Genomic DNA, 18,303 nt, shown 5'->3' on the forward strand with positions numbered 1-18,303 from the left:
CAGTTTAAAACTAGACGATTACTTGAAAGAAGACATAAACAGGTCTGGGTTTTCGTCGATTCCAGCCTAAAGCAATGCTACTGGAACTTAATATCATTTGACAGGAAAGACAGTTTACGGTTATAATCAAAATTCCAATTTGATACACAATTAACCAAAAAGTACATTTGAAACAAACAGATCAAATGTAACTTAAACAGCATATCCAACAAACCCCCAGAAGCCTAAGTTTATACATGGATTCTGAGTACGAGCCAAAAAACAGAGAAAATGACCCCAGTACAGGAGGTAATTAGCTGCAGTACGTCCAGAACTTCTATGAATTGTAATTTTAACTTTCAGAACGAAGAGCTAACACTTGTCCTCAGATTTATCCTGAAATCTTCGCCTTAAATCCTGCTGTAGCATCTCTGTGTATTCCTGAACATGCCAGAAAATATTATAAGTTTCCATATAATAATCATCAAGAAAATTTGGGCAGGCAGATTAAAAGGACAATGTTGTTTAACCCCTTTTCTTTCTCCCCAAAATGCAAGCAATTTTTTAACCACAAGCGGGTCCAACTGAGACGAAGCACAATTAGACAATATAGGCAAGCATGAAAAATCTCTTGGCCAGAGAACTTACCTTGGCAAGACCCTGGTTACCACACAACTCATTCAGAAGTTCTTCAGCATTCCTCCCATTGCCATATACCTGAACTGCATTTTCAGTAACAGCCTGGAAGACTTCGCCGGATGAATTAGATTGCTCAATCCTCCGAGCCGTTTGTTGAATATTATCCTAGATGAAATATATAAGACAGGACAACAACCCCCTTGTCAGCGTCTCTTACTATCACACACTAATTAACTGTTATGTGACAAAAGTAAACCTTAAAATCTAAATTATCCAAAAAATAAACCTGATAATCACAATCACAAAGTTTATCAGCTGCACTTGACTTCCTCCCATCATGCTGAACCTGTGATTTAGGTTCTACAGCAGGGAATGGCGGAGGTACAGATGTCCCACGACTAAGAGCCTGAGAGACAATAGGCATCATTTGTTGGACCATCCGTGACAGATCAATTCCACCACCTTGGCCTCCCCCCAATCCAGAAAACATGTTTCCAATATCCTGGCTATCAACCTGCTGAGCTAGTTGACTGACAGTGTTCATAATTTGCGGGCTTTGAGTGAGTTGCTGCAACATGTTCCCAAGAACATCTGGTGAACCCACACCAGTTTGCTCTGAAACCCCAGCTAATAAGCCATTTAATGCAGGGCTTTGAAGAACTTGAGAAACAGCATTAGCAGCATCTAATTGATCATCAGAACTTTGTGCTCCTGACAATCTACTACTCTGAACACCTGGATTACATGAGGAAACATCTTGTTCCACCCTATTCATAGAAGAGCTCCGAGATGCAAGTGACTGCAAAATCTGCTGGCCAGTCATTCTAGCACTCAAGTTCGGATCAAAAGAAGAACTAGTTGTTCCACTATCACCAGTACTGAGAGATGATTTTGTCTGTTTGACTCGTCTCTGACCACAATGATACCATATATCATTTTCAATAAAATAACATAAAATGATTTAGAATAAAGTAAGAAATGATCATCACACCTTGCGTTCCAACCCCCCCAACCCCAATCCAAGTGGTACAGGTTTGGTATTTTCCTCACTGGATCTCACAACACTTCCTGATGGGTCTTCTGACTTTATCAAGAGTTCTCCACTTGAACTTGGAGGAAATCCAACTGTGCCGGTTACAACCTTTGAACTCTCACCACTCTCCATAATCTTGTTACTTCCTTCAGCATTTTGAGGTTGTGACTGATTATTAATAGTAACAGAGTACTGGTCAGAGACACTAAACAGATAGTTGCTAATAAGATCATTTTATTGTGAACAAAGCACACCTTCTGTTCTTCAGTTTCAAGAACATCTGCTGGTAATGCAACACTAGAATCCCCAGCTCCACTAGCAACCATATTATTGGACTGTCCAATACCAGCATTATTACCTGCACCAGACAATATACATACACATATATATATATATATTTATCAGTTTCTTCTTTGACCTTAAATACCAGAGATACCATATCAACACATAACATTGTAGTTATTAGAATCTGAAAACAATTAATTGCCAGCTACCTGATTCAACCTGGTTTTCTCCCTGCATGTTACTAACAAAGTTTCTAAGTCTTGAATTGACTTCAGCAATAACAGAGGATAGTGACAAATCAGTGGGGGCTGCACTGGATGCAGCACTAGTAGAACGTGCTGGGACAGCAGTAGCAATAACATTTCGCACAGGAAGAACCCGCATTGAACCAGAACCAGAATTATTACCATGTTCTCCTTGCACCCCTTCCCCGTTGCTTGTTCTGTTACCAACTGCTGAAACCACAGGTGCCAGTGCGGTGCCTGATAATAATGATAATTATTAAATATGGAAGTCACTTACCTTCAATTTAAAGAGAAAGAAAATTACAGTCTGGTAGGAAGCAGATTTTACCCACCAGCATGTATATGGATATTTATGTGCCTTGGAGCATTTCCAGTACCAACAGGACCTAAAGTCAGAGGATTTGATGGAGACTGGGAACCACTAAAGAGGGAGTTGGTTTGAAGGGGGAAAGGCTGCAAATAAACAAATCAATGTATGCATGATTAATAGGATTCAAAATCAATGCAAGCATCATTAATAGGATTCCAAAGAGAGTTCAAACACTTGAATTAACTAGGCAATTTAATTCATAAATGTTTCAGGCCATCGCATCTCATACAAACTGATGAATGTATGGTATAAGAGACTCTCAAGGCAAGAAAGTTATACCAATTGTTGAAGTATATTGTCTGTACTCAAAAAACATGCAAGTTGTGTACAAATCAATGCATGCATCATTCATAGGATTCCAAAGAGAGCTCAAACTCTTGAATTAACTAGAAAATTTAATTCATAAATGTTTCAGGCACCCCCCTCTATTTTTTTTTATTTTTTTATTTTCATTTTGGCAACTTATACTTCTATATTAGTTTATTGAATTCAAATGTGTCTCAAAATCTGAAAAATTCGAGGGAGAGTTCATTTTTGGATCCAAAATGGATAGATTCAAGAAATAAGAGAATTAAGGATACCAAACTGTCTGATGCATAATATATGAGACTCTTACAACGAGGAAGTTATAATAACTGTTGAAGTATAATGTCTGTACTAAGAAAAATGTAAGTTTAATACAACTAACAATAATATCTTAGAAAAGTTAAATGCAAGTTTTTACATCTCAAAACTCCCTGCTTTTTCATATGCCAGCATCTCTTTCTATTAATTCTCAGTTCTTAAAAGAAAATTGCTTTTTATGTCTCAATAGCATAAGATATTTTTAATATGTAACTTAAAGTAAAACCGCTAAAACATATGCTCCACGGTACATCCCTATAGCTAGTTAAATATACCTAGAGAGAGCAGCTGAATATCATTCTCTTCAATTTAGCTATCTGTGAATAGCAGTTAACAGAAAAACAGATATTGCATAGCATGAAAGTATGCAATGCTTAATTGATTTGCTCAGAGTTGCTCTGATAATCACGTATTTAAAAATTACCATATAACAATAGGGTATATTAGCAGGATTTTGCAGTTATTTGACCAACTTGACATAATGTAAACAAATTTTTAGTACACCTGAACCATTATAGGATTTGGCCCTGAAGGAGATATATAAACTGCGGGCCCAGCATTGACTGAAGATTCTGCCTGTGAATTACATGAAAAGTTTTAGTGAGATGTTATTATTCAATGACAACAGAGAATAACAATACAAGAGATAATAGCATCATACAGGAGAATGCCCCATGCGCAGCGTCAATATGGTTCGCCCAAGCTCTAAAAGAAGGGAACCTAAATGCTGCATTGCAAGACCCACTTGCACTGATTCTGTTTGAATTTGCTCCCTCACTAAAGGTTCAGAAGAATCCCTCTCTTGCTCTAAGCGTCCTGCAATATGCTACAAAAATTGTAGCAAATTAAACATACATAGAATCAGATAATAAAATCTTCACACTTGAAAGGGAGAAAGAAAAGGAATGGGAAATTAATACGGTGTAAAGAATCCTTAATTATACATATAGGCACTTCATAATTCATCTTCATTAGAGCCACTAAAACTTAGATTATGGACTGACAAATCATATGATTTGTGAATGTCTCGTTCAGCTTCCGCAATTTACATGTAATTATGAATTACATTACATACAAAAGCTTCACTCAGAGAAAGCCCAGTAATTTTACATGTCCTAAACTGTTATATATCATAAACCAAGCATATTGCTCCAGACGGAAGCGAGGACGTCGCAATTCAGAATATAATAATCTCCTTCTCCTGGGTTCTTGGAATGAGTGAGGGTAGATTGGGTAATCAGTCAGAATGCACACGTGAAAGAGAATTAACATCGATTTCAGCGTAAAACAAATACAAGGATAAAAAATTATACATACAAAATAGTATCCCAGATATCATATGAATCCCAACATCAATTTCATAAAACATTTCATCACAACAAAAAGCCTCAAACATTCCAGAAGACAGTAAACAAGGGAAACATGCTATGGCATGACACTTACAGACAATGCAGCAATAGCATGACTGCTGAGAAGCTGTTCTGCATGTCGCATTACCATGCTCAGTGCTTCAAGTGTCGGCAAACCCCGTGCATCAGACGGTAATACTACCCTTGGTTGGTCTCTTCTGTTAGTCGTAGATGTGTATGGCTGATAGCCTACGTAATGCAGCAGCAGTTAGTCACTGCAACAATTTTCAAACAAATGTATGAGTTAATGCCTTTTTGTGCTATCACCATTTGGAGAATGTGCCTCCATGCGGTCCATAAACTCCGAGAGAGTATTTAAAGAATCAGGAATTGTCTGAAGAAAAAGAAAATGATGGAATTAGATAACAATCAAAGTATAATCTGTTAAAAAATTAATAAGTTCATATGTACTACCGAATTAAGTGAAGGAACAGGTATTGGTGCTGAAGTCAGAGGGATTGGAATAACTTGAGGACCAACTTGAAACAATTGACCAGGAAATGATTGTGACTGTGTCTGATTTCCAGCTTGGTTCTCGCCACCACCACGTGCTCCATCCATTTCATTTCCTTGAGGAGCCTGAAAGATAGCATTTTAACAATATGCATAGATCATTTAATAACTTTGATCATTCCACATAACTATCCAATTAAGAAACTGAAAGTAAAATCAATAATTACTTAAAAACCATTACACCATCACATTATTTTATAGTTTCCCTCATGCTACATTTGAATCATTGACATATACTTTACAGTTAATAGCGTACAAAAGAAAATCAGCAAAGAATTGATATTCATCATGAAGCAGTTGGCAATAGGAAGCTTAGGGGGAAATGTGTGCATCCATTGCACCTAGTGATGAAGACAATTAATCATGGCTTTTCTACGCCACCCAAATTCAAATTTAACTTGTTAACTTTCAGCAAAGCAAAAGTTGAAATCAAGCATTACTCACAGAGGTTGAAGACTGTGTAGTGATACCAGTAGCAGCAGACTGCCCTCCAACTCCAAAAGAATTTAAAACTGCCCCGATAACCTATAAGTCATGCAACAAAGAATGAAATAATAATCAACATCATTCACATTCACTGATTTCACATGTCAATTAACAAACAAAAATTATGAAACAGACTTAACTTAACAGAAATGCTTCACAAATAAAAAGAGTAAGAGTACTCACCCGAGTAAGCTCTGGAACAATGCCACCTTCACCTTGATCTCCAACATTAAAGGTCCCAAGAACCACACTGTGTGAAATCTGACCAACTCGATTACGAGGGATGCCTGCATTAGCATCATTTCCTGCCAATTCATGGTTCAATTAACTCTTGTTGGCTGCAGCTTTTAATAAAATGTTCCAAATTACACAGACCAGACAAGCACTGATGTACATATACATACCTCGATTGCTGTTATTTCCATTTGTCTCTCCTGAATTTGTATCAGATGAAGCCTGTGATTGGGCTGGCTGCCTTTCAACTAAATGAAATGTATGCCCATTCTCAACATCTAAAAACAGTAAAGGATATAGAGCATAACATGAACCACAGCATAGGACACAGTCACAAACTGGCACTTGATGTTGTGATAATCATATCACTTCAGCGATAGTAGAAAAGAGAGCATCTCAATTCCCTTTTTTGATTGTTATAATTACTAACAAGCAACCAAATCTCACTTTAAAGACAAGGCATTGCTTTACCACAAAGATCCTATCCAGTATTTAAGCCACACATTATACAAGCCAAGCTTAAGATTACATAGAAGAGATACTACTGCTCATGAACATGGCATCTAAGAAAGTAATGGCTAGTCTGGCAGCAAACTGCAGAACTGAAAATCTTTAATATAGAACAAATTTGGTTAACTTATGTCAATGAAATTATCTAGCAATATAAACAATAGGATACGATATGCAGAGAGAAGATGATCGTCCTTTAAGACCTTTCCCCTGAAAATCAGCCGCTGCTGACCAACTGGGACACCAAGTGCATTAGCTATTCTCTCCTTGAATGATGAAACTGGTGTCTGAATTCATCCCAGTAAGAAGGGGTTAACTAAAAGCTGGATGAGGCACAATTTTCTTAAAAATTAAAGATGCACTGACAGCTGGTAATTTTTGAGAATGTCCATGCTTAAATGAAACGCTTACATTCTTGTCAACAAGAAAACTAGCAATCTGTGAATCTAGAGTCTTGATCCTGAGCTCAACAAGTGAATCTGAAGATTCCCCAGAACTTGAACCTTCATTAGAGTGCTGATCCGCCATAGAAGTTCCACAGCAACCAAAGCCTGGAACAGCAAAAGAGAAGTAATACTATTATTTCCATTAAGGTTTTCCCTAATTCAAATTGCTAAAGTAAACTACCATCAGCCGCTCCAATAGATTTTGCAATCACAACAAATCAACAGCCAAGGTCAACAAAAGTCAAATTTCCTACATTTTAAGGTACATGTTTGCATAAAGAAAACCAACATTTATTCAATTGTATTTTAATATAAAGGAAAAGAAGAAATGCAAAAATACTGATAATAGATGTTATGCCAAACGCAACAAAAGAATCGAAGATAACATCAATCAACGAACAATTACAGAGCAATCGTCGGATCGAAGAACCTCGACGAAATCACATAAGATCAAAATCATTTAAGACAAATAATAATCATAAAAATGCGCATTAAATCAAACCCTATAAAACGGTAAGGCTAAACGGGAGGTTCAAATCGAAGAACCTAGAAGAAAATAATAAGGGAACCAGAGAGCACGAACCTAATTGGTGTGCCGAAGTCGAAATCGGAGAGGTTAAAATCCGAACGGAACTGAGAAATCGATTTGATTGAAGAAAAAGCAATCGAATGTGTTCGAACCGGACGGGTTAATTTTAGGGTTCGCTAAATCGCAACGGGTCGGGCAAGCTGAGTTTGGCTACGACGATGCCAATGTGGCCTGTTTATGAGCTAGTCGATTCCAGAAGAATCTACAGATTCTAGACCTAGACCAAGACCAAGAGGGGGTGCACAGCGTGATGCGGACGGAGAGATTTTCCCCATCCGACATCGTTTGTGTTAGTCGTTTTCTTGGGCTTAATAACTAGCCAGCCCATGTCGCTATGCTAAAGCCTAGCCCAGTCAAACATGAACGATGATAAGTCAATTCATGACTTGTTTTTTTGGCCAGAAGTCAATTCATGATTTTAAAAAATGAAAGAAAACAAATAAAATAATATTTAAATATTTTTACTTATCAAAATCATGACTGATTAAATAGTAAATAGCAAATAGTAAATAGGAAAGAGGAAGGAAATGAAAGAAAAATAAAAGAAAATTATGAAAATAGAAAAAATAGTTTTTTGTTTGAATAAATTTTTAATTAAAAAAAGTGAAAATTCAATAACATTTGATTTTTTTAATCCTTATTTTTTTAATATCTTAATTTGAAGGAAAAACAAAGAAAATAAAAGTAAAAAAAAAATTTATGAAAAGATTATTATATCTATATTTTTATTATAATATTAGATTTGATTATATAATTGATATTTTTTGTAAATATAATTTTCTTTTATAAGTATTTTATATAATATCATAGTTTATAAATATTTTATAATTTTTTAAGTTTTAACAACAAATCAAACTAAATTATTATCAAAATAAATTAAAATATTGAATTAAATATAAAATTAAAAGTAAATCAATAATTAACTAAAATATCTTATATTAAATATGTTTAATTTTGCTCAAAAAGATTTATTTGTATAAGTTAAATAATATAAAAATATTTTTGTATATTATATGTTACTTTATTAAAAAATTATAATTGAAAAAAATATTAAAATAATTTATTTTTTACTATTTATTCAAATAATAATTATTAATTTTTTTTTATTAATTTTAACTATCTAAAAGTTCATATACATTTTTTTTTATTAATATTTATCCAAATATAAAGCAATCCTTTGCACGAAATTGAAACAGGCAGCAAAAAGCATTCACCACCTATGGATTGACTTTTTGCTATGTTCATGAATCAAACAGAGGTTGATTGTTCTTCAATTATTAAGAAAAATAATAAAAAAAGGAAATCTTATTTAATAAACCGTATTTGCCAATTTCCACTGATTGATTTGGTCAGTTGTCGAAACTGCTCCTATAGTTTATGTTTTTTGGTAGGTAGAGTACTTACTTCATAATTTCAATATTTTAATTGATATTATTATTTTTAAAACATGGCAAATAATTTCGCTGTCGCTTTTATCTTTCAGAATATTTGGTGGATCGTATTCCTTCGTATAGACTTTGTGATTTGCATTTGATCGCAAACAGTAACTTCAGCAATAGGGCCGGCCAATCTTAAAAGAGGACCCCAACATCTCGTTGGAATGTCACGATCTTATTGGAATGACTCTGGCCCAAAATCAGGGGGACCTGTCAGATCGAGCAGACTCTGCCATGCACTGGCTAACCCCATGTTGTACACCAATCTTATCGTGGATCATGTTCAATTGGGAGGTGGCTAAGTATTCCTCAATTTGTTACTCTTTATTTGTTCCTTTATCCGTGAAACCCAACGGACAACGGTTAGAGCAAAAGGCACAGCCGAGAAGTTGATAGTTCAACAAACTAAATTTTTAGTAGTACGAATAATATAATAATGGTGACGGTGGGTTACTACTTGAGATCAAACACCAAACTTCAAAAGGTCATGGGCCCATGCCAACTATATTCAATTCATTCCATCATTTTCTTGTTTCAGCGTATGATCATGGGCGCTCCATACCTGACAGGCTGACTCAACCACAGCCAACTTCCAAAGATTGAGAAATTCAATCGAGACTTGAGCGCCCCTACCTGGCATCAGCTTTCCAGTTCTGTTTCCATGGATAACGAGAAATTGTCAAGCAAAACGGCTGGGAAACCAATTCGATGCAAAGGTAACTGACTATGAACTCTTCCAAGTTTTTCTTTAGGTGCCTGTTTTGTTTTTTGTTTAGTTGGAGCATGAAACCACGTATTGCTACTGCGTTTAGCTGCGGTTTGTCGGGAGGCAGGGGAGCCTCTAGTGCTAGAGGAAATCATGGTGGCCCCTCCGAGTCCCTACGAAGTACGAATTCGGATAATCTGTACATCTCTCTGTCACAGCGACATCACCTTTTGGAAATTGAAGGTCTTTCTATGGATCCAGCTCTCTTGATCTTCGCTTGAATTTAAACATTATTGCTGCTGACCCAAATTTTGATTCTGCTTGAAGGTGCCTCCTGCTTGTTTCCCCAGAATTCTAGGCCACGAGGCGGTCGGGTGAGCTTGATTTCTTCATTGACATTTATTATGCCTAGGAGTTTTCTTTTCCCGGTATTCGTCTGCATCAAAGCTGAACGTTGACTTTTAACAGTTTAAAGCTTTCTACTCGAAAAAAAAATGATGTTATCAATGTTTTGCTTCGCTCTTTCTATCTCTTCAAAAGAGTTTCTTTTATGCAAATTTCAATGATTTAAAACTTAATTTGACAAACCAACAAATTCTGTCCATATAAATTGATTAGGTGATATTGTGTTGTAGGGTGGTGGAGAGTGTGGGTGAGAATGTAGACGAGGTAGCAGAAGGAGATGTTGTCATTCCAATCTTCTTGTCAGATTGTGGAGAATGTGTTGATTGCTGTTCAAACAAGAGCAACTTATGTTCAAAATTCCCATTCAAGGTCCATCCTTGGATGCCCAGATATGAGACCAGCAGGTTCACTGACCTTAAGGGAGATGCTTTATATCATTTTCTATTTGTTTCGAGTTTTTCCGAGTACACTGTAGTTGATATTACCCATGTTGTAAAGATTGATCCTGCAATCCCTCCAAACAAGGCATGTCTCTTTGGCTGTTGTATAGCTACAGGTAATGGTGTTTTGTTCTTATAGGCATTTAAATTTCAAACTTTACCTTGAATGTTTGATTTCCAGTCAATTTTCTTCTAGCCTTATCCAAATTGCATTAGAAAAAGTTTCCATTTGTTATGGTTTCTTTTTTTACTGGTGTATATTTTTAATCAACTTGGACTTGACTAGGCCATTCTGCTTTTGATTATTACTTTCTTACCCGATGCACAATGAGATTCATAACTAACGTGCACATTTGAATCAGCAGTATCAATCACTGCTAAAGCTTGCTTACGTTACTTCTGAAACGTCAGTAATTTCTTTGGTATTATTGTCTATTTTGAGTAAGAGCATTGTTTTAAGGGTTTGTGGAAGGTAACCCACCAAAGAGGCTTTTCACATATTTAGCCCAATGGTTTTCTTTTCAAATGAATGCAATTGCAAAGTACTAGATAAAAAATCTGAGATAGAGTACTACAACATGACCTTCTTTTTAAGGGGTTGGTGCTGCTTGCAAAACGGCCAATGTTGAGGCAGGATCAACTGTTGTTATTTTCGGGCTGGGATCAGTTGGATTAGCGGTACGATACTGAAGAAAAGTTTCACCCTCTATCTGACATTGATATGACTTAAGTTTGAAAACTGACTCACGGCTTGCTTGGTTTCTAGGTTGCAAAGGGAGCAAAACTTTGTGGTGCAAATAGAATTATAGGAGTGGATGTGAACCCGGAGAAATTTGAAATTGGTGAGTAAATTTATGTGTGATATTTTGTTACTGAATTTTCATCCAAGTTGGGGCTTGAGGTCATTTGAATGATAGCCAAATTCATCTTCTTATATGAGTAGCGATGCATAATTGAAAGCCGGATTACTCTGTGATCATTAATTTTAATGGTTGATAACTGGTGGAAACAGTTCTATCTTACGCAATAATAATTATGTGTTTCGTGTGGTTTTCAGTTGATGTTTCTTCCTTGGCATTCGCGCAGGGAAAATATTTGGAGTCACCGAGTTTATCAATTCAAAAGACTGTGGGGACAAATCTCTAAGCCAGGTCTTCCTCGCAGTCTATGATATTTGTCGACTTCTGCCAGTACAATTCGGTTGCTTCTTGTGACATCAAATAGTGATTATGGCTTGTTACTTTTGAAAGCATACCCTGTAATGTATCCAAATCATACATATACAATGAGGTTGACCATAAGATATTTAAGTCCGTATGGCTTCTGATCTATGAGATGGATCATTTTCCTTTTTGATAGCCTGATGGGCAAATGAACACCCTGTTATTTTTATGATGCTTTGTTTAAAGAAAATGCATAATACGTTTTCTGTTGGCCGCTAGCAGTTTTAATGAGGGAGCTCAAATCTTTTTGTTCAACAATGTTTTGAAAAACTGCAACATTTATCTTGATTCTTGGCTAACTGATTAATTTACTAACTTTCAGGTTTTCTTTTTTCCTATCCAACTTTGAGTAGGTAATCGAGGAGATAACTGGAGGTGGTGCAGATTATTGCTTTGAATGTGTTGGATTGACATCCTTGGTACAAGAAGCCTATGCAAGCTGCCGAAAGGTATCCTCTTCCCTCTCTCTGATAGACACGTACATTTAATCACATACTAAGGCATATGTTCCCCATAATTGGTTGTCTTGCTGTTTGTTTTCTTTGAACAATTTGATATATAATTACAAATGATAAGATTAGTACTTTCCAGATATGACAACTATATGATCTGTACTCTGTAGTATTCTGACTTTTGGCTTGCAAATTCTAAAATCCACATCCAGCTTGAGCTATGGCTAACTCAAGTAAAGATAAGACTTGTAATTATGAGGCTCTTTCTAAGAAAAATAATCCACAGATCTTAAGCTTTGTGTATAACTGCAGGGTTGGGGAAAGACCGTCGTTTTGGGAGTGGACAAGCCAGGTGCACAATTGAGCTTCAGCTCTTTTGATGTCCTTCATTCTGGTAAAATCCTTACTGGAGCCTTGTTTGGCGGAATGAAAGCTAAATCTGACCTTCCAGTTCTACTAAAACGTTATATGGACAAGGTAAATAATTACATTTATTAGTTTATTTCCTTTCTTTACTCCTTTTTTTAATTGTATTTTTGCTTGTTTTAGCTTGATCGTCAAGCCTATATTGTGTTTTAAACTTACTATATACTTTTGAGGCCATCAAGTGGCCTGCCATGCTATGTTAGTTGCAGTGATTTTGCATTATTCGTGGATCAGAAGAATGGAAACCCCCAAACCCAACTCTTTTTGTCCCCAGTTTTCCATGAAGACATTTAATGTGAAAGATTCTCCCTCTGGTTTTATGGAATGTCTATCGTGAACTGAGTCTGTAGATGTGTGCTTAACTACTTATATTTTTCCAGGAATTGCAGGTAGACGAGTTTATCACTCATGAGGTGAAGTTTGAAGACATCAACAAAGCCTTTGAATTGCTTACGGAAGGGAAGAGCATCCGATGTGTGATATGGATGGACAAATGAGTGATTTCCTGTCATGTCACTTGGGCTATATTTTACTAATAAAAGGCTTTACTTGTGCATGTGCTCTGATATTGTCATCATTAACTGTCTGGTTTTTGTAAGATTGAGATCCATATGTATGCTACTTTTTAAAGTTCAACGAGTTACAGTTGTCTGGATTCAAAATCTCAGAAAACTTATGTCAATGGACAGCTTTGCCTTATGCTTATTTTCTGCACACTGGTGGTCTTCATGACACTGTGAATGCACTAGATGCTCCTGTAAAGTACTCGTTTGGAGAGTCCTTGGTTTTCTTAGATGACCCAAAGTGCCTGAGCCGATAAACCCCGGAGGCAGCCTCCTCTGGGACTTCCCATTCAATGGTTGCTAAACCATAAAAAGTGATGTTATCTAATTTCCACTTGAAATACAAGCAAAAATCGTCGTCATCATAAACTGGAACCCACCTCTCACCTTGAAGCATCTCTACTACTGCAAATGTGCCCTCAATCAATAGGTCATATCTTGGGTTCGCGCTCCAAAATATAGCACTTGTTTTATCTCCCTTCGTGAAAGAACGGCCTTTTGGCTGGGCAGCATCTTGATTAATGTCACCAAATTTTTTGCCAGGAGGCGGTGAGTCTCCTACAGGGTCTAGTAAGTAGCTGAGTTGAACAGAGGAAAGATCCGGCGGTAACAAGTCTGTCCCACCGAGCTGTTCCCCTGTAGCCATTGCTTTTGCCAGTTTCTTAAACTCTTGGATATAAGCTGATAATGTATGAGGACCATAAAGTGTTGAAGCAGCCTGCTTATTTCATAACATATGAGATATTGAATTGAAAAGCAGCTTCTTAACAGCTTTGTTGTTTGATCAGAGTTGTTGTAGTAGTCCATACCTCGTACCGCTGCTGCTTGTACTCCTCAAAAGTTGCTACATATTGAGAATACGTGTTTGTAAGCCCTGCTATTACAACATGTGTCTTATCATTAAAATCTCCATTTCCATTACTTATCAATGTCTCTTTAACTGCTTCCCTCAGTCGCCGACCAGCCATAGTCGTAAACTCTGCAAAACTCGAAGTTTTGAGAACGTGATTAGTTAAGAAAATTAGGTAGATTTTGCAGCATTGTGTGACTGATTTTGTCCGAAAACGAGGGCAAATGAGTTATTTTGTTATGTAACTGCAAGAACTGTGTCCTTAGTCACACAAAGATAATAGGTGAAGGATAAGTCAACAGAAAGCAAACCTCCAGGCACAGATACGATAACAAAATTTCCCAGCCTCAGCATTTGAATTGGAAGAATTGCGGGCTGCAAAAATGTGGAGCGATTTGAGACAGTTTAATGAAAGTAAAAATACAAAATTGGAGTTCCTTTTCTCTTTTCTCTGGGTAAACCTGGCTTTTGATTGTTGAAGGAGCCGTTAGTCACTGACTACAAGAGACTGGTTTCCGTAAAATTAGGACCATAATGATTTCAAATAATGTTACTAAAGAATTAGATGGACCTGAATCAACAAATATAATAGTATAATGACCAAATTGATCCAAATAAAAAATAGGGCCAATATGACCCATTTTGCACAGTTCGATGGCCGATTCTGTATTTTGGCCTTTTCTTTTTTTGATGTGAGCTAAATTGGACTGGATGTATTAACAAAAAGATGGTCTTACCGCCCAGGCATAAGGAACAAGCATTTCGCCGGTGCTAAGCAAAACAGGCTTGGGCTTTTGGCAATCCACCTGATATCGGCTGGGCTCTTTCAAGATATCCCTTAACCTTTTCCACATCTCATTGATCTGCACAAAAAGAGACATCAGAATCTCAGGAATTCAGACACAACAGACCCAAGTAACAAGTTATCGCCCGATAAGATGGGTACCAACTGCTAATGGCTAACCTCTGTGTCGCCTTGTTGAAAACCAAACATTCCAGGCCCATCTGTAGTCCCAGCAGCAAAACCCGGTCCAAGAGCTGCCGGACAAGTCTTTACTACAGTATTGTCATCCAATTCCACTTCAATGTTAGTGAAGTTTAGATACGTATGGCGATAATCAATTTTTCCACTCAACTGGTTAGAAGCAGAATTGAATAGCTCCGCGGCCTTTTGGAATTGCCTCTCTCCTATTATCTTTGTGCTCAATATTTCGTCTGGGTATCTGTTATACAAATTTAAGATTTTTTTTTCAATCAAAGCCCAAACCAATTAATTGATGAAAACATGCCGAACCAGTCACTTAAGCATGTGGTAAAGATGTAAATACCCAGGGCCACGGCCAACGCAAAGCTGGTCATCGCCGTTACAAGAGGAGCGATTGAAATCACAAGGCTTCCCAGTGTCTGTGCAAAATGCTCCTAGCACATTTGGTGTCACATCTCCAACATTTGATTGGCAGAATGCTCCCACAAATCCGGACCCATCGTTCTTCCTCACCTTGAAGCCTTGGCTGGTTGTTTTCCCACAGGGCTTTCCTCCCGTGGCCTTGATTGTTTGAGCTTTCTTTATTAACGTGCTGGTTTCTACTTTTAAAAAATTTGTAAAAACATGTATGATTAGTGCACGGAATTGATTGTTTTACTTTATTTTTTTCATAGGATGAGTATAGCCCATCGGGAGGAAGGTCTTTGCTTGAAATTAAAACCTCTATATTCTCTAAGCTAATATTTGGATAAATATTTATGAAAGAAAAAAAAGTTTTTTATAGGAAAGAAAATACTATATGTAATTTTTATTTGAATAATTAAAATTAATAAAGAAAAAAAAAGAATTTTAATACCCATTATTTAGATAAAAAGTTAAAAAAATAAATGATGCATTATAATAATTTTTTTTAATTATAACATTTTATTCATTGTAATTTTAAAGTACTTCTAAATTATGATATATTTGCTATTTTATATGATATTACAATTACTATTATATCAATAGTTTTTAATTAAAGTAAAACAAAAAAATGTTTTATAAATATGCATTGATAAATTTTTTGGTTATAAAATTTCAGCATACTATCACATTGATGATGTATTTATATAAAAGCTATTAAATATAAAAAATGTAATCATATAAAAATATTCATCTCATAAACCTAAAAAATATATTTATTCATATTCAATCATTCATCAAAATCAAATCATCAAAAAATTATAAAACATTTTTATGTTTGAAGAAATATGTAAAACTTACTTGAAAAAAGAGATAGTTTTAAAAAAATTACAAAAAAATTATGATGTAGATAGGTTTTTTTGACTAAATTTTTAATATTAATAAAAGAATAGATATAATAGTCTTTTTATAAAAATAAAATTTTTTCAATTTTTTTTCTTAACTTTTTTTCTAAATTGAGGTATTAAAAAAATGAAAGTTATAAGAGAAACTAAATATTATTGAGTTTTTATTTTTTATTTTTAAATTAAAAGTATATCCAAACAAAAAATTTTTTTTTTCTATTTTCATTACTTTACTTTATTTTCTTTTTCTTTTCTCTTTTTCCCTCAATCCAAATATAGTGTAACACTTCCTTAACCACTAGTCAAAGAGTTGAGCACTTGTTTTATCATAAAAAAAAAGTTCTTTTGTTCATAATCTGAATTTAACCAAAACTGATGAGGGTAAACGGAGATATGCCTACCTGGCTTGGCAGAAGACTTGGTTATTGGAGTAGAGAGGGATTTGTTGCCAAAAGTAAACCAGTCTTCGAAGAACCTGGCAGCAGCGCCCTTGTTGTCTCCGCTGATGAGCTTGTTGTCTCGGCTCATGGACGTTCCATGCGTGGCGAACCAGCTGAATGCACCTATGCTCTTTTTGCTCTCAGGATCCCAAAACTTCAACAGGGTCATTGTTGTATCGACGTCGCTGGAATATCTAGCCCTCTCTTCTGGTGGGTTGAACAGGTACGCACTTGGGCTCCTGTTGATTCCCGCATTCTCCACGTCCCCTACAAAAATGACATGTCATGATAATTTGCTCATTTATGACGTTCATCCTTTCATGGAAAAAAAAAATTAAGCATTCCGACTATTCTTGGATAAGAGTTGTCATGTTATTAGAATTGATATTTGGAGGTTATAAGTTTCAGAAAGCTGTCACGTTATTAGAATTGATATTTGGAGGTTATAAGTTTCAGAAAGCTTAAGCGTATAATGTCTTCTTCAGTCAAGTATGTAGTAGGATAGAGGGGCATTAAAAGTAGATTAAGAATTTCAAAAAGAAGAAAAGTTAAGCATTCCAAGTCAGCAAATTAAACCGTTACCTGTGTTCAAGAAGATTGAGCCAGGCTTGAGGTTGTTGTGAGCCTGGACAATGCTTTGCTCAATTGCCTTGACAATTGCATCGAATGATTGGTTGACAAACCCTAGAGAAGTAATAGAGTAAATCACGTACTGCAAGTAACCAGCAGGCCCAGCATGAGTATGAGTGCCACTGATCGCCACATTTTCTTGTGTATACAAATCTCCAAACCTTCAAAAGGAAACATTTCGCGTTTAAAAAGGTAATGTGTCAAGGTATTGGAAGTTAAATTTTTCTTGCATGACTTGGGTTTACCTTGTTTTGAGTCTCTGAAGCACTTTTATAGTGACAAGCTGTGATGCCATGCCTGCATCAAGATTAACAAAAGCAAACCTTGCACCTTGGGAACTTTCAGCAACAATGAAAGTTCTCGCTCTTAGTCGGAAATGGATGCCGGCTGTGCTCTGCTCCATATTAGCATAGCCCATCATGTTAACCCCAGCAGCAGGACCTGTCATATCGTAGCTCCCTACTCCAATCAAGTAGTCTCCATCAACTTCATTTATCAAGGAAAAAGCTGTACAAACAGCGACAACAATTGATAGCAAATGGAGGTGTTTATGCATTTTGCATGTTGAGAGATCAGTCTGTTTCTAACTATATAATCCATCAGCCATGAAGCTATATATAAAGCTTTAGCTATGGATTTCCTAGTTTTTCTCACGCTATAACGCTTCTTAGTATTTAGTGAGCAGATTCGATTCATGGAATAATTAAAAGGGGATCGTCAGCTGGTTTTGTCTATATTCCTAAGGGGTTTGAAAATTGAATTGTCACAAGAGCATCATTTCTTGGGTTGTTCCGCATAAGGGAGATTGACAAGGCGTGGGCTTCGTCTATTGTCAAATGTATTATGCTGCTTAAGCGGCAGCATTAGTCTTTTTTTGCGCCCCGCGCAGACAAAATGCATCAAAATTTTCATTTCATGTCATCAAATAGCTTTATTTCTCGTTAAACGACGCAGTTTGTTGCAACACTTCATTTATATATCAGGTGGTTTGTATGTCAAAATATCTTCTAAGAGTTTAGTCTTCCATTTGCTTAAGGAAAAAAAGGCTTAATTATTTTCATTGGGATGCCACAGAAGT

General features: G+C 36.1%; 3 protein-coding genes across 3 annotated transcripts; 1 reads left to right on the plus strand and 2 right to left on the minus strand.

Moving 5' to 3' along the window:
* Nucleotides 1-96: 96 nt before the first annotated feature.
* On the minus strand, nucleotides 97-7,620 carry LOC111312880 (uncharacterized). Its single transcript, XM_022913580.2, has 18 exons — nucleotides 7,357-7,620; nucleotides 6,739-6,878; nucleotides 6,497-6,614; nucleotides 5,988-6,095; nucleotides 5,767-5,888; nucleotides 5,542-5,622; nucleotides 4,999-5,163; nucleotides 4,852-4,918; nucleotides 4,619-4,773; nucleotides 3,837-4,001; nucleotides 3,680-3,751; nucleotides 2,514-2,634; nucleotides 2,146-2,418; nucleotides 1,906-2,009; nucleotides 1,610-1,819; nucleotides 905-1,528; nucleotides 628-783; nucleotides 97-420 (listed from the first exon to the last, which is right to left on the minus strand). The coding sequence occupies exons 2-18, from the start codon at nucleotides 6,853-6,855 to the stop codon at nucleotides 352-354; spliced, it is 2,727 nt and encodes a 908-aa protein (XP_022769315.2). The 5' UTR covers nucleotides 6,856-6,878; nucleotides 7,357-7,620; the 3' UTR covers nucleotides 97-351.
* Nucleotides 7,621-9,268: 1,648 nt separating this feature from the next.
* Nucleotides 9,269-13,153, plus strand: LOC111312881 (alcohol dehydrogenase-like 7). The gene is made up of 10 exons (XM_022913582.2): nucleotides 9,269-9,514; nucleotides 9,611-9,747; nucleotides 9,832-9,878; nucleotides 10,140-10,465; nucleotides 10,945-11,027; nucleotides 11,116-11,191; nucleotides 11,436-11,500; nucleotides 11,926-12,021; nucleotides 12,337-12,501; nucleotides 12,831-13,153. Exons 1-10 carry the CDS (start codon nucleotides 9,460-9,462, stop codon nucleotides 12,945-12,947), a joined length of 1,167 nt encoding a protein of 388 aa, XP_022769317.2. The 5' UTR covers nucleotides 9,269-9,459; the 3' UTR covers nucleotides 12,948-13,153.
* A 23-nt stretch (nucleotides 13,154-13,176) lies between these two features.
* Nucleotides 13,177-18,303, minus strand: LOC111310867 (neutral ceramidase 2-like). Its single transcript, XM_089741198.1, has 9 exons — nucleotides 17,471-18,303; nucleotides 17,178-17,386; nucleotides 16,557-16,862; nucleotides 15,192-15,447; nucleotides 14,828-15,086; nucleotides 14,601-14,726; nucleotides 14,175-14,238; nucleotides 13,823-13,992; nucleotides 13,177-13,731 (listed from the first exon to the last, which is right to left on the minus strand). The coding sequence occupies exons 1-9, from the start codon at nucleotides 17,779-17,781 to the stop codon at nucleotides 13,177-13,179; spliced, it is 2,256 nt and encodes a 751-aa protein (XP_089597324.1). The 5' UTR covers nucleotides 17,782-18,303.

This window comes from Durio zibethinus, chromosome 1 (genome assembly GCF_047325235.1).
Source record: "Durio zibethinus cultivar Kanyao isolate XHJ-2024 chromosome 1, ASM4732523v1, whole genome shotgun sequence".
Classification (NCBI taxonomy): Eukaryota; Viridiplantae; Streptophyta; class Magnoliopsida; order Malvales; family Malvaceae; genus Durio; species Durio zibethinus.

Bases quoted from the DNA above. Each gene is read 5' to 3' on its own strand.
- LOC111312880 (XM_022913580.2), bottom strand. From the start codon at position 6,855: ATGGCGGATCAGCACTCTAATGAAGGTTCAAGTTCTGGGGAATCTTCA. The intron at 5,623-5,766 runs GTGAGTACTCTT...CATGACTTATAG, and splicing joins TTGTTCCAGAGCTTACTCGG to GTTATCGGGGCAGTTTTAAA. The intron at 4,002-4,618 runs GTAAGTGTCATG...CAATTTTTGTAG, and splicing joins ATGCTATTGCTGCATTGTCT to CATATTGCAGGACGCTTAGA.
- LOC111312881 (XM_022913582.2), top strand. From the start codon at position 9,460: ATGGATAACGAGAAATTGTCAAGCAAAACGGCTGGGAAACCAATTCGA. The intron at 12,022-12,336 runs GTATCCTCTTCC...GTATAACTGCAG, and splicing joins CCTATGCAAGCTGCCGAAAG to GGTTGGGGAAAGACCGTCGT. The intron at 12,502-12,830 runs GTAAATAATTAC...ATATTTTTCCAG, and splicing joins TAAAACGTTATATGGACAAG to GAATTGCAGGTAGACGAGTT.
- LOC111310867 (XM_089741198.1), bottom strand. From the start codon at position 17,781: ATGCATAAACACCTCCATTTGCTATCAATTGTTGTCGCTGTTTGTACA. The intron at 14,239-14,600 runs GTAAGACCATCT...ACATTTTTGCAG, and splicing joins TTGTTCCTTATGCCTGGGCG to CCCGCAATTCTTCCAATTCA. The intron at 13,993-14,174 runs GTTTGCTTTCTG...CGAGTTTTGCAG, and splicing joins TATCGTATCTGTGCCTGGAG to AGTTTACGACTATGGCTGGT.